We start from the raw sequence: 16,005 nt of genomic DNA, 5'->3' as shown, positions 1-16,005 counted from the left end.
AAAACCCAATAATTATTTATTTATTTATTTTTTATTCATCCCCACGACTGAATGCGCCCCGCGCATAGCCTTTGAACAATTGTTGCGCAAGCCGTTGCGCCGGAGTTACCCACAGCAATGCAGCGCCTCTCATAGGCGGATCTTCCTTGGATCGCCTGCAACTTGTACAGCCCGCAACTGTGTTTCTACGGCATTCTGCAATACCTACCACGGTTGCACCGGGACTATCGCACAGTCGGCACATTTACGCTGACGTAAATGCCTCCCCTTCAGAAAGAATGTGGCGCCTGATAAGCTGACGCGTCACTCGTGAAGCCGTTATCGGGTGCGAAGAGTTCGACACATCATGAATGTACGATAAGTAGGCGAAGCACCAAGGGAGAAGATAAACGCTCTTTATAACCAACATCCGCCCCCGTGGGGTGTCATTCGAAGAGTCGGACATGGAGGCCGCAATGTCGTATGCGAGTTTTCTGCTTGCCCTGCTCCTTTTCTCTCCATTAACAGGTGAGATTCGCCGCGTAAAGTGGTTGAACATGTACCTAGGCAGCCATGCTCTCTTTCGAGCGCTCGCCAGTCCATTAAAGCAATGCATCAAGTGGCAACGCATGCTCGGACTTCGCGAAAATCGATGCAGCAACCTTTAAGATGCTAGGAAATGTATTCGCGTTATACTTAACACTTTCCAAAAAAAGTACCTCTAGAAGTTCCGCGTCATATTAACTGCAACGCCGATTCATGTTCAGTCGGTGCAAGATCCATTCCAATGCGGCGAAAATACTCCGGAACCTAGTAAATAATGCAGAATGTATCCATTGTTCCGTAGGATTAGGGGCATTCCCGCCGTATAGGGCAAGACCATGTACTAACCGAACCTTGAATTTGTTCGATATGCAATTCATGTACTCAACGCTATGACAGTAACATGAGCAAAACGTGAACAAGGTGAATGCAGGAGCCAACGTTTCGACATGTGGATTTGTCCTCTTCAAGGCGACGTACGCTTTCCTCGCCACACCATATATAGGTGGGGTTCTTTTAAAGGGGAGAGGGAGTTAGGCGGCAGGGTGCGGAAATGAGGGAAGGTGTGTTAGCTGGTCGAATTGAGAGTAAAGGAACGCTGGGCACAAGGTAACAGCCAGGGCCACCCCGGTCTGTCAGGGCACGCGTGTTAGCCGGGCTGTCAAGGGTGTCTGACACGCCGGCTGAAAAAAAAAGAGGAATGGAAAGGGGGAAAAAAGAAATGAAAAAGGAAAAAAGGAGGGGTGGGGGATACGCCAAGAAATCAAACTAAATGTTGTTGCCTATAGGTTGAAGTTTAGCATAGCGAATAGATTCTAAAGCTCCCTTTGAAAAGTTTATGCCTATTGGTTGCAATGTCTTGAACACTCTAAGAACAGTTTACACCCTTTGGAGTGCCCCTTCTGCCACACAACGATAATCGTCATCTGCCTTGATGCGTTTCTTTCTTTAACGCTGCGAGCCCGGTACTTTCCAGAAACGAACGGCACGCGCGTTATCAGCATGACAGCATTTCCTGTCAGCAATGCTATCATGCTGATAACGCGCATGCCGTTCGTTGATTCATTGACGTTCTGATTGTTCTGATTCTGACGTTCATGGATTGTCCATTGATTGTCCATTGATCAATGAACGTCAGATTAAACGCACATCGCGCGGACAGAGCTAAAAAGCTTCCCAAAGCCGTCGCCGAGCATTTCAACCAACCAGGTCATAACTTTGATGAACTTAAACTCTACATCTTACAGTCAAATTTCCGTTCTGAAGAAAATATAGAGAATCACAATTTATCCATAAGTACAAGACATTGCAAACAATAGGCATAAACGTTTCTAAAGGAAGCTTTAGACTCAATTCGCTATGCCAAACTTCAAGCTATAGGCAACAACATTTAGTTTGATTTCTTGGCGTATCCCCCACCCTTCCTTTTTCTCTTCTTCTTTTCTTTTTTTCTCCCTTTCCATTCCTCTTTTTTTTTCTTCAGCTGGCGTGTCAGACGCCCTTCACAGCCCGGCTAACACGCGCGCCCTGACAGACCGCGGTAGCCCTGCGCTGTTACCTTGTGCACAGCATTCCTATACTCTCAATTCGACACGCTAACACACCTTCCCTCATTTCCGCACCCTGCCGCCTAACACCCTCTCCCCTTTAGAAGAACCCCACCTATATATACTGTGGCGAAGAAAGCGTACGTCGCCTTGAAGAAGACAAATCCACTTGTCGAAACGTTGGCTCCTGCATTCACCTTGTTCACGTTTTGCTCATCGTCTTGAATTTCCATCTACCGCATTCCCCGTGTTTTCCCATGAAAGTAACATGTAAAAAAAGGTAAAAATTTTCAAAGCGTTCCATTTACTCATTGCTAAAGGACACGGGACGGCGTGGAACTCAAGAAACCGTCCTGGCAGCGAGGAATTCATGCGCCCTGGAATAGCTTTAAAGCCTCCTGCGGCTAAAGAAGGAATCCAAGAACCCGAAAGAAGGGCAAAACTGTGCATGTGTGACTTTTTAGACCCTCATAATTTGCCTTACTTCATTAGCTTGATTTTCTACTAATGTTACAAGTTTCGATTCGCCAGAATGACGCAGCCAAATGTTTGTTTTTCGATGTTTGTGGCATTGTTGCGATTTTCAAGAAGGCCGTCGTTGAGAGTCCCGCATATTTTAATCATGATGTACGTGTGAAGTAATTCTTTTATAAGCGCCAAACAACACTGTGATACTTAAGACGCAAGACACAACTGCAAAAAACGACGAATTATAAACACTGTATCTTTAAACATAAGCTTCTCAGTTTCTGTTCCTGCGAACATCCGCGGAATACGGATCCCATTCTGCTCATTGTCGATCTTCGTTAGAGCTCGTAATTAAGCGCTTCACAAGAAAAAGAATGATCACTGACACTTAAGATGGATTACCTGTGGGAATAAAAAAGCATTGTACCGTTTGTCGACCTCGGAATGCCATGAACGCGCTCATGTTATACACTCATGACGTGGCGCCACCTCCTTTCCATTGGCTGCGTTGTCACGTGCCCAGTGACGCAGCCACGAGGCCGCACCTTTTCTCAACCAAATGGCTGCGGCGTTATATGTACGATGACCCCCGCACTAGGCACAGATTTCGTCAGCCGAAACCGTGGAGCCATCAAGCGTGCTCAACCATCTTGCACTGAGGAGCCTGAGGCTCGATTCCCACCTAGACCGAAGTTGGCCAAATTTTCGTTTCAAAGTCATCAATTTACTTTGTTCACAGGAACCTCCCTGAGAAATATGACGTCAATTCGAGGATTCTTTTGACGTGTTTTTACTCTGTGCGCCGTGGGCCATTTTCGGCACCACCTTTTCGTCACGCCGACTATGACGAGGGATTTCGCCTAATCGGCTATGTAATGCTCTCACATTAACAATCCGCATATGCTAATATTTGGATGCTTTGAACACGTACCTAATATATGCGCGTGTCGACGCTTTAACCGCACGAATAAAAAATAATGACTACTTAATACCACTGCACTAAATACTAAACACATTACGACCAAATCTTTCTTGAGAGGAAGCTTTGATCGGTGCTCCTTTCTCAATACACGTAAAAGGAGAATTCGCCTTGCTCGGCAACCACTGCACCAAACTTGGCGAGGTTTGTCGCATTTAAAAGAAAAACTTAAAATCTAGTGGCTGTTTGTTTCGAATTTTTTATTTAGATTGTCAATTTTTTACTAAAAACTGGCAAAAAACGAACATTTTCAGAAAACGAAACTATCATGTTTACACCTCTATAACTCAGCAATGAAAAATAAGATCATAATAATGGGAACTGCGCCTAATAGTACATCTAAAACGGACAAATCTGATATGTTACACATGAATCTCAAAACATTTAGCAATGTGTAAATACAGTTCTTGCTGAACGCTAGTACACAACGTAACCAATTCACGTAAGATACAAATTGACACATTGAATTTGTTCGCTTTGAATGATCTAATGGATGCCATTTACGGAACCACGACATCTATTCTTTGCGGAGAGCTATTGATTTGCAAACGTCGTGCTTCTATCTTTTTACTGTTGAATTTTCGGAAATTACTCCAATTAAATTCAAGCCCTAAATATAAATTCCGCTTCCGACAGTCACTAGATTTTTACTTTCTCTCTAAAATGCAGCAAATTTCATTAAAAGCGGTCCAGGGTTATCTCAGAAAACCGTTTTTGCGTTTTACATGTATTTGAATAACCCGCGTTGGAGTTGGGCCCGAGCTAAACTTCCTCTTAAGGGGAGTTATTGTGGCGTAAAGCGCTACACTCTTAGGCAAAGTTACACCCTTTGGAGTGTTTCTCTGCCACACAACAATAATCATCTGCCTTGCTTGCGTTTCCTTTCTTGAAAACGCCGCGCCCGCTACTTTCCTGTCGGGGATGCTATACGTCTTACTGATAACGCGCATGCCGTTCGTCACTGGAAAGTACCGGGCTCACCACGTTAAAGAAAGGAAATGCGGACAAGACAGATGACGATTATCGTTATGTGGCAAAAGGGTGTAAATTTGCTTAAAAGTGAATATAGTCGCTCCTTATTTAAACCACTGGCGTTGCACTCTAAAAACAATTAGGGGTGTATATTTTCCACACCACAATAATCGTCATATCTGTCTTGCTTGCGTTTCCTTTCTCGAAAACGCTGCGCTCATTGCTTTCCTGTCGAGAATGCTCTGTCATGCTGACAACGTGCATGCCGTTCGTGACTTAGAAGTACCGGGCTCGCAGCGTTAAAGAAAGGAAATGCGGGCAAGATGGATGACGATTATTGTTGTGTGGCAAATATGCACCCCAAAGGATGCAACTGTTTTTAGAGCGCACATGGAAGGATCAAATGGCGTCACCGACATAAAGCCACTATGTACTGCTCGCACCACAATAATTCTCGCTTCTTCCCTCACATTCATAGCGGCCCTCATTATTCTTGGCGTAACTTCCGCGTTAGCGGGCTCAACGCTCTTTCTTCCCTTCTTCCGTTAGATTAGGTTAGCGCTACCTATCCGTGGTTGTCCCGGCGCATGACGTAGTAACAACGCTCACCGTCTTTAATCGAGGCATGTTTGCAACCTGAGAGCAGGAACTGCTCTGGAGAGGGGCGAGGGGCGGCGCCCGGTGTCCCATAATTGCACCAATGAGCGCGCGACTACGTACGCGCTAGTTGCGCGGCAGCTACGTCTCTAGCGCGTGAAGGAGGCTGAGCTTCGTACTTGCGCATGATGTGGCCTTCGGGTTCAGTGGTTCTAGGGCCGGCACATCATAATATGGTCACATGACTCACATAGATGAACCGTTACTATATAGATAATACAGTGTGGCTATTTTCGAACTACCAAGTTGGTTAATCACTTAAACACTCATCTCAAAATTGAAACATTGACTTTCATTTTAAATTTCATTATTGACAACTGCATGTATCTTTATTATTTTTCAGTATTATGACACATAATTAGGTCTATCTTAAGGTTGTTGCATTATTTTCGCATATTGGTATACGAAAAATGATTTTCAAGGTGAACTGACGAATGACCATGTCTGACTTTGTTGAAACCTTCCTGTATAATGCTTCGCATTAAAGATGCCGTGCTGTTCTCTATAAACAATTATGTTTACGGTGAACTCTCTTTGTAGATGGTGCAGCAAGGCCAGACGCATGCCAAGAGGACGCCATCATGGATTGTCTGGGGGAGCGGTTTGCAGAGATTGAAAAAGCAAAGGCGCCAACAGATTTCGATAACATTTACAAGGCCATGTGCACGTAAGTCTGCGTTTAGATGAAGGGTTATCGAACCAGGAAGATCTTGAGTTATTTAGTATTGGTCAATTGTATTCCAAGGTACGCACAATATGTATAGCTTCATAGCCAAAGGCCGATAAGGGTGATCGTTTACTAAGAAATATAGTTGAGAAACTATCAACGCAGTACAGAGTGAACACAGAAAATGTGATCAAATACAACGAGATAGAAAAGCATATGCTACAGTACGAACAACAAAGAAGAAAGAATACGCTTGCAGGCTTTAGAATGAAGCTCTACAGGCGACTAAATTAGAAAAATTAATAGCAAGAAACAGGAATTGACGATAAGCACAGTCGGCAATGTCAAAAATAACTACGCACGTATGAACAAAACGATTTTAATATAAAGATCTCCACCAATGCAGCAGGTAGAACGTATCAGCGAAAAATAGTACTTTCTGAGTTTTCTTACTTTTCCAGGCAAATCCATATTCTAACGAACCTTCAGTCCCACACGGGTTGAAGCGCCATTCTTGCCACTGCCGTACACAGGAGCTTCAGAGTTCCCCTGTAACAATTTTTCGGGGAACTGCGATTTCCACAACGTGTGAGGGTACCGTACATTAAACAAGATTTGCGAGAAACTGCGTGGTATCTGGGGATTTCAGTTCTATCTGCTGCCGCAGTAGAAGAGTCCAAGGACCGTATGGCTTCAGTGAATTCTATCCACCCGCCATCTTCTTTTTATCTGCGCGGATTTAATTTCTGTGAGAAACTTAGTTTATTTTGCATATTGTAAATTGTTTCGTTGATTCGCGCGGGGTCCATTTCCGTCCAAAGCGTATCTACGCGTGATAGCGAAGACTTTGTTTCTCGCCGTTAAGTATGCTGTTTTGACTGTTCCAACATATCCAGAAACAAGACGAGCATGCATGTTCATCAAGATATTAATGACCTACTTGTTTTATGGGGAATTTACCTTACCAGACGGTATTCCGTCGAACCCTAGGGACTGCGAACAAGGGATCCACACAGATCCCGAAACCACATTTTGTTTGACTTTTCTCAGTGATGTGCTTGTTTTCTAGTGAATTTATCTGACCAGACAATATTTAGTCGAACCCCCGAATATAACATATTTTGTGTAGAAAAATACGTTTTCAATCAATGGTACACATAATCCGTAATTATGGTGCCAATAGAAGACTTCGCCAACCTAAACATACGTCAGTGACGTGGCAAGGTTTTTAATCCCGGCCACGGCAGCCGCATTTCGAAGGGGGCAAAAACACACGTGTGCTTAGATTTTGGTGCATGTTAAAGAAACCCAGGTGGTCGAAATCTCCGGTCCCTCACTTCGCCGTACCTCATAACCAGGTCGTAGTTTTGGCACATAAACCCCAATAATTTTTTTCTGCTTTTAATACTAATAACAACAACAACAATGGTGAGGATAATGACGGTGATGGTGAAATTCATTTCATTTAGTACAGGTGATGAAAAATGCGAGCCTGAAAACCGAAATAGCATTGACGTGGGCCTAAGCCCTTTCACAGCAGGAAATCGAAGAGTATATAACATATGTTACAGTCATACCGCCAAGGACCAAAGGAACTTAGTCAATTTCCTTTCCCTTGTCCTCTTGTAGCTTCAATGCTAGTCAAGGAGGGAAGGTGTTGAAGGTCCGAAGTCGGCGCCCCTCGATGATTCGAGTGCACGGTGGCCGCGCGAAGGAAGAGCCGTTGTCCGATGAAGTGACGCTTTATTCAAACGCCGAAGCGTCTGTTCGAGTCCAAGCCCGAAGCTCCGCTTTTTCTTCACGCGTGAGTGCTGCCCGCGTCCCCACTTCGCGGAACCCATATGCGTGCCTCATTTCAGGTTATTGGCCGATAGAGCAGGTGTGGGCTCGTCCTACGCTTTGCTGTAGTCGCCTAAACTGGGCCACAAAATAACAGCGAGGTCAAGTCCCTAATCTCAATCTGACTCCTCCCCCCTCAAGAGTGTTACTGGACACTCGATGTCCACGTAACATAATAAAACATATAAAAAGAACTTGCAGAAAAACTAAATCAGCCCTTCCGCACACAAGACCAATCTCCATTTCATAAACAAAAGGCTAACCTCGTGTAGTAATGGCGAAGAGGAACACGTGACAATGCTTCCAATACAGTAGACCTCACACTCGCATCAGTAAACAAAAATTTCGCCATTCTACCAACGCAAAAACAATTATGACGCACTCCACGCTGCAATCAACATCAATAAGTTCGCGTAGGTTTGACTCCTCTAACACAAGGCACATGAACAGTAGGGAGTCCCAATCGTCCTGTTGTATAGTGTCTCTCGCGGTCACCAGTCCGCACTGTGATTGTCCCAACACATGAGACCCACTCTGTGCACCCCGAGGTCCCCTAGAGCACACCCAGCGGGAGCGAAGGGATCAGTGTCAGCTATACCCTCGGCTCAATCGGTCGCACCCGCAAATGAGTGACTATTTGACACGTCACTCAAGACATTTCGACATTATACACAAAAATGTTCAGCTTTTAGAGTTGCCTTAAAACGACATTTAACACTTGTTTTCGAACATGCAAAACCAATCCTGCACGCTGATTCGATATACACACTAATTCATGGCTAAAGATCAACTACTATACGCGCCTGAGTCAAACATAACAGCCTATTGACTCAACAAAAATATAACACATCCCGAATGTTCATCCGAGACGCGAAAGTGCATCAGCAGCCTTGTTCAGCGCACCTTTGATGTGAACAATTTCTATGTCGTACTTTTGGATCGCCAATGCCCAACGCGTCAGCCTGGCGCTGGAGGGAGCCGCGCGTGTCAGGAAAGTCAGCGGATCATGGTCAGTCATTATTTTGATCTTTGTGCCGAATAGCCATGTACCCAAAGACTCTAGCGCCCACACAATTGCAAACGCCTCCCGCTCAATTGTGGACCACTTTTGTTGCGACGGGCTCAACTTCTTACTAAGAAATGCAACTGACCGCTCGATTTCACCTACTTTTTGGGAGAGGCAAGCGCAACCATGTCTGATGCATCCGTGGCCAATCGAAGAACTTTTGCCGGGAGTCTGGTGCTGTCAACCCTGGATTTGACGCGAGTGCCTTTTTCACCGAGTCGAACGCAACCTGTGCCTCCAAGTTCCACGGCACTGTGTTCGGAGCCCTCTTGTTTGTCAGCCGTGTCAGTGGAAAGACGAGTCTTGAATAGTTAGGCACATAGTCTCGATAGTAGTTGAGAAGCCCTAGAACACTCCTCAGTTCATGTTTTCTCTTAGGCGGCTCCAGCTGCAGCATAGCGCGTACCTTATTAGGGTCTGGAGCATGTACATCTGATCCCTCTAGTAGACGCTTAAAGCACATTTGTGACCCCGTGACGAAGCTCGCTCAAGGGGGCCTCTGCGGTCACGTTAAACTTCCCGAAAAGGTGTCTGCGGCCTGTTTAGGGGCGTCATGGGCACCCGATCGGTTTTCAGCTTACGCGCATGAACCTGACACCGATGACAATTCTGACAATGGCGCTTCACATCAGACGCCAATGATCGCCAAAAGAACGCCCCCTTAATGCGCTTTTTTCTCCTTTTTTCTGAGAAGTGCCCACCGCAAGGGCCGTCATGCGCCAACTCCAACACTCCAGCTCGGCGCGACTTTGGTACTGCTAACTGGGGACATTGTTTTCTATCTAATCCTTCCCTGGGATGAAGCAACGGACCATCGATAACCATGCCGTGCGACCGCTCTTTCACCTGGCGCCAAGCATCGCCCAGTGATTCTTCTTTCGGCTCTTTCGCGAAAGAACTTTCTGTGGCTGGCCGAACTTGCTCGCTGTCGCATATATTATCCGCCCCTACAGCATCTTGACTATCCGACTGCTGCTGTTTCTCCATGGACGTGGGATTAGCAGCTCGCGGCTCCAATGCTAGTGCGCCCTCTTCTCTCTCTCCTTCATCTCCTAACGAGGTGTTTGCCCCACCTTTAGTGTTAATCGCCTGGCGCTCATTGCTCGATCGTTCTCCAACTGCGTGCTGCACGGCGTTAGCGTTACGGGTAGAGCACAGAGTCACCTGTTCTTGCTCTCTCATCGGAGAATCCTTTTCCGATCCTAATTCCTTTGCTTTAAAGCCTACCCACCAATCACATTCCTTCAGATCATTCTGTAGCTCTTGCCGGCAGCGACGAAGGCATTCGTAATCTCCCGGAGTGAGTAAAACTGCGGCGCTGGTCGTTAACTGATCAGTTACTGCGCAAAGCAATGGCACACGCTGAGTAGTGCTCCCCGACGAGCGCGAAAGAGCGAGAGGCACATACATCAAGTGCGCGGTGACACCCTGTCCAAAATCACCAGTAAGCTTTATTCTGCTGCTGCTCGGACCCAAAACCACAGCCGATACCTCATTCGCTCTTATAACCGTGATATCTGCACCTGAATCAATGCGCGCGACGCAGGGTTTGTCTCCCACTAAAATCTCTATTCTCGGGTCACCCGTCAGTGGGTTGTTTCCAAAGGCGGTGTGTCGCGGTGATGTGACAACGCTCGCAACTGATGTCTCATTCTGGGGAGCTACGCGCAAAACTTCTGCTTTCATGGCAGTAGTGTTATGTGAAGAGTCACAATCTCTCTTAAAGCGACCCCGTTGTCCACACGCAAAGCACACGACAGAGTTAGGGCTAAAGATCGGCCTGGCAGCTTGTTTAGCTTGCGGCCTATAATTACCATTTCCTGATACAGTACCGCGATAATCGCCTTGCCTGCTAATGTGCAGACTTTCTTCGAAATTTGCGGCTAACTCTGCTATGTCTTTGGCTTTCAACCAGCCCTTCACTTCCTGCTGGGTGGCCAGTGAGCGGAGATCATTTGGCATTAACTGCTTTAGCCTGTCAGCTATCAGCAATTCCTGCAGACTTGCAAACGACAGCACCTCTCGACTTCTGAGGTAGTACGTGAACATTGTCTCCAGGCGTGCAGCAACTTGGCTCCTAAACTCGTCTGCTTCCCTCTTGACTTCGAGAAACATTCTGCGGTATTCACTTGGAGTCATGCGCAGTTCTTTCAACACCCTAGATTTTAGGTCTGTGTAAGGCATTACACCAGCCTCCGATTGATTGGCAACGAATGTTCGCATCCTCTCATTTAAAAATGGTACTATAACAGTGCCCTGTATTTCCTCAGGTAGATTCAATGCCGCAAAAAGAGCGTCCACGTTCTTGAACCAGGCGGGAATCATTGGCTCATTAGTGGGCATGGGGGCAAGGACTGCTTTCATCTCTTTCGCGTATCGTGCCATTCCGGTGTGCTGATTCCTGTTCTCAGGTTCCTCTGACGAGGCACGCGACGACCTCATCTTTTCCAGCTCTAGCTTGAGCTTCTAGCTTAACGCCTCTATCTCTAGCATCAACTCGCAGGTGCGATGCGATTCATTCACACTATCACCTTCCATTGCGTTTCCATCTGAATCCGCCATCTCCCAGAGTGTGCCTGAACGCAAGTGCATTCAGTGAAAGGGACTTCGAAGGAGCACAAAATGAGCCTCACCTTGTCGTGCTGATGTCAGCTGCGTCAGTCTTGTCTCCCAGGTTAGTCGTGGCGTAGTCGTTCGGTGCTCCCAGTGCTCCACCGGATCACCCCTGGCGTTGCCTTGCTCAGTTGCGTCGACGTTCCTTGCTGCCTTGCTCCTGATTGCAGAACACAGCACCTCCTTTGTCGCTCAACGAAGTCCTTCGGGTCTGCCCTTGTTCCTTGACGCGCAGCAGCTCTCGTCCCGCTCAACTCCTGTCGAGCAAATGTCGTCTGGCAGGCTCGTACGGGATGCCCGTACTGCTTCTCACAGCGTACCAGCAGGTCCAAGTTGCAGCGAGCGTCCAGTCAGCTTCATCGGGCTTAAGCACCTTCCTCGCTGCGGGCTGTCCGATCCTAGGGTCGACTGCGCCGGTTAATTTCCTTTCCCTTGTCCTCTTGTAGCTTCAATGCTAGTCAAGGAGGGAAGGTGTTGAAGGTTCGAAGTCGGCGCCCCTCGATGATTCGAGTGCACGGTGGCAGCGCGAAGGAAGAGCCGTTGCCCGATGAAGTGACGCTTTATTCAAACGCCGAAGCGTCTGTCCGGGTCCAAGCACGAAGCTCCGCTTTTTTTTCACGCGTCAGTGCTGCCCGCGTCCCCTCTTCGCGGAACCCATATGCGTGCCTCATTTCTGGTTATTGGCCGATACAGCAGGTGTGGGCTCGTCCTACGCTTTGCTGTAGTCGCCTAAACTGGGCCACAAAATAACAGCGAGGTCAAGTCCCTAATCTCAATCTGACTAACTTCTTAACGATAACCGTAGCAAAACCAAAGGAAGTACTTCATCCTACATCACAGTATACACAGCACACTCACGCTTCTAATAAAAACATGTCCAAAGCACTTATGCAAGACCTCAACAACAACTAAAACAAAGAAAATGTAGAAGAGGCACAACGCTTGGAGATCCAACATAACATCGCCAGAAAAATGAACATTGTAGCATACCTGCATATATGACGAGTCCTTAGAAGGGAACGCGAATGTTCTTTCTCACTTTCCATGCGCGAAGGCTCCGCTCATTACCAAGTAGCTGACGCGGAGATTTGTTAACTACGTACGATATTCTCCTGTCCTATGGACGTCCTTTAACACGCACTCCTTACGCCAGGTGGCTGCGGACAGATAGGCTTACGTTCGGTAGGCTGTGATGATGTATTGTCGCCCTGAAGGGACGACGCCTCTTCCTAGAGGTACGCTGTAAGGAAACAACCGTGTAGTTAGTTCAGTAACCGTCTACAGTAAATGAAGATATTTTCGACTTCGGCTTCACCTCTCGCATAATTATGGGCTTGTACTACGAGCCACGCTGCCGACAAAAAGTAGTAGTCCCGCGTAAGTCTTGGCCTTCAAGACAGTGACGGCACACGCATCTGAAATGCCATGTCGGGTGTGACCGTTTCCTTTCAGCTGCTACGCGTAGAACCTATTTTGACTCCCGGGCTCGACAGACAACGCAAAGGAGTTACGCGTGACACGGTTCGTAAGCAACGGTCACAGTGGCTGTACTTTGTTTGCTTTATCACACAGGCACTTGCAACATTAGCGATCCTGGGACGACTACCTCCTTTGTATCTGTCCGAGAGGCAAGTGATGTGCACGAATATTGATAGAATGGAGAATCGTCCACTATCAGAACAGATATCGTCTAACAGATATAGTATGCCACGACAGATTTTTAGTTGTTGTGAGCACGCTTTTTTTATTTCGATCTTTATTTTATAATGGGATCGCGAGAAAATCACGAGGGGCAACGCACTTACCGCCTGCCCCATAGGGATACTCAGTAGAGAGGGGGGGAGGTGTCAAAATGTGCCATTTGCTCTCTCACTGCTGAAAGGGGGCACTTTCGGCTGCGCTCTGGAAAGTGCAACAAAACTACAGCTGAATCTAAATTTTCTTTCTTAATAGAGTGTCCATAGAAGTATCGCTTTTCTTTACTACGTATCCCCTGCTTAGGTAGCGAGGACTGTGTGCTGTAACGGATGACGCATGGGATTCCCGATACACGCTCGAATTTCGGAGAAGGCATGGCTCTGGGTAGGTCTCGCCTTTGCGAATGTCAGCTTGCGCTACTGGCAACATGCCCAGCTATTAGAGCCCAGCTCTCAGGTGCCCGTTCCTGTGGCGAGCGTCGGCATCCATCGTAACCGAGCGAACGAGAGTAGCGAAAGATCAGAGAGCGAACGCGGAACGCAGCGGGTGCCGAAAAACGGCTATAGCGAAGAAAGCGCGAGGAGGATAGGAGGAGCAGGGTATGGCGAAAGCGTGAGAGAAAAGCGTAGTGCCGCGCAAGACGGGCTCTGCGCCGGCTACGGGTACAAGATGGCAACAGAGTAGCGCGCGTCGTCTGTTCGCCGATGGCGCCACTGATACCACATATGGAAACAAAGCGCTGCATGAGCGGAAGTCCGTCTGCGGCGGTTGCTGTGAATCACGCCCATGCGTCACCTACGCGCTGCCTCTCGCGATCTCCCGATTAGCGAGACAGTCGCGCCATACTTCGCTCCGTTTGCAACGTGACACACAAGACAATGCCCGCACCAGCCAATATACTGCGAAATGAAAACACGTATAGAGCTAGACTCAAATTTAGCAGTAGGGAGTATCGTAATTGTCGGTGAATTTTGGGGGGAAGGCTGCATTCGTATTTGAAAAGTCAGCTAGCTATATTGACCCTGTGGGTGAGGGATAAAGTATTATGATCAGCTGCGCCCAACGAGTTGTGTGCCTTACGGCTAGAAGTCGATAGATTATCAAATGCTGGAACTATTGAATCTCCGCTCACAGATGGCCTACATAACGTTGCAGTCTCAGTATCTTATCACCGTCAAAATTCTAATCAAACCTCTTACACGTATAACTGTCGAATTTCACTGTGTAATCACGACTTATGGTACATATGTTCGTGAAAATTACCCTGGTCGAACATGCAGAGCCATTTAAATACCAATAGAACGTTGACTTAAGTTCCTTCTCAATAATGTGTCGCTACTGATTTGTGGATTTCATTTTCAGGCTGCTTCTATAAAGACTACACTATTACTTCTTTCCCGGTAGCAGCGAAAACAGGAGATATTTCATATTCTGAACAAATAAGGACCACTTTTTGGTGGCGTGTACCAAAAATTTGAACTGTGTAGGTTTCTTATCTGCTCTGAAAACAGTTACTGAATACTCGCCTTCTTGTAATTATATGAGTTATACACGACATTTAATTCTTCTCCCCTGGTATCCTCGGTAAGCTATGTGGAGCATGGTGGTTATATTTATCCAAAGTACGAATCGATATTCTGAGTTACAAGTGATAAATGTTTATTGTGTGTACGTTTAATACAGTCTTTGTAGAAAGTTCCTCATCGAATCATTCCAGGGTGCCATACTACCGCTAACCGACATGTTTCCCGGATTCCTAAAACAGCAGCATGAGATACGGATGTGAAATTACGTGAAATGCAAGAATTTTAAGCGCAATGGGTTGCGAACTGTCACTTTCCTGCTTTAAATGCGTGTGTCGCAGATAATTACTAAACACTCGTTTTTCCATGTGTGTTCGTGCATAAGACGAGACTCGCAGTTTGCTTCTCCGGTGCCCTCGATGAGCTAAACAGGGTGCCTTGTTTATATCTGGGGAAAATTAGGAGCAGGCTATGGATAATGTTTAGGCAACGTTCCATATTGGTGGGTTAAATGCTCTTTTTTCTGTAAAATACGTATGTCAGTGGTCCATAGTTTTATTGGTTTGTTTTGCCAGTAGTGTAAAACTTAGGTGGCTGCGCTGGCATAATGACAACTACGACTAAGCTCAAATTTTGGAAATGTACGGAAATACAGCTTAAGCTGTATCCAATTAAACATTTGCAAGGACGTATTAGAAAGTATCATCCCAATGTCTCAAGAGAACTTTGCGTTACTGATATTTATGCTTTGAAGAAATACGAAGCATTTTAAGTACAATGTGTCGCGTAATTTTAACGTATTTGACTTCTTTAGAAGCATTAAAAATAAATATTGAACACTCATTTCCTAAATTTTCGTGTGCGTGATATATTAGGTTCGCCCCGACCACTCGCTCTACTAAAGGAGGCAGCTTCTTTATGTTTGTTAACTGTAAGGACAAAGTAATGGGTGATGTTTAGGTGAAGTTCAATATATATAGTAATTAGGGATTTCGCAATAAATTATGTATGCAGGCACTCTAGAGAGTTATGAGCGTGTCGAACGAGCGGGGAAGAATTTAGCCCGCTGCCTTGACAGCACTTCTTATTCAAGTGTTAGAGCGTGCGATATTGCCGCGATCAGCTATGACTCCCAGTGTGCCGGCTTAGTTGTAGGTTACAACAGGTCTATATTTCGTGGAAAGGAGAGGGGGGTCAGAGCAAGTGCAATGTGCGACATTTTTACGTTCCTGCTCCAGTTGGAAGCGAATTACTGAGTTGCCGACGCCTCCTGCCTCATAATTAGGATTAGGAGCGTCATAAGAAAGTAATCTTAACAAGATATCTTGTTTATATTTGGCGAAAATAAAGGAACAGTTCTAGGCAACATATACACAAACATCAAAGGCAGGGGACTACTTATGACATCTGCAGTAATTCGCGCATGCAAGAGATCCAGAGTTTTCTGAACGTGC

The 16,005-nt window shown here is 46.3% G+C and overlaps 1 protein-coding gene across 1 annotated transcript in view; it reads left to right on the top strand.

Moving 5' to 3' along the window:
- Window positions 1–397: 397 nt before the first annotated feature.
- Window positions 398–16,005, top strand: part of LOC142573055 (uncharacterized) — a 44,622-nt gene continuing 29,014 nt past the window's right edge. Inside the window, exons 1-2 of the mRNA XM_075682557.1 lie at window positions 398–507; window positions 5,686–5,812. Coding sequence (XP_075538672.1) covers window positions 444–507; window positions 5,686–5,812 — 191 coding nt within the window. The 5' untranslated portion in view covers window positions 398–443. The remainder of the gene's footprint in view (window positions 508–5,685; window positions 5,813–16,005) is intronic.

This window comes from Dermacentor variabilis, chromosome 2 (assembly GCF_050947875.1).
Source record: "Dermacentor variabilis isolate Ectoservices chromosome 2, ASM5094787v1, whole genome shotgun sequence".
Taxonomy (NCBI): domain Eukaryota; kingdom Metazoa; phylum Arthropoda; class Arachnida; order Ixodida; family Ixodidae; genus Dermacentor; species Dermacentor variabilis.
This window is presented reverse-complemented; position numbering and strand designations above follow the sequence as displayed.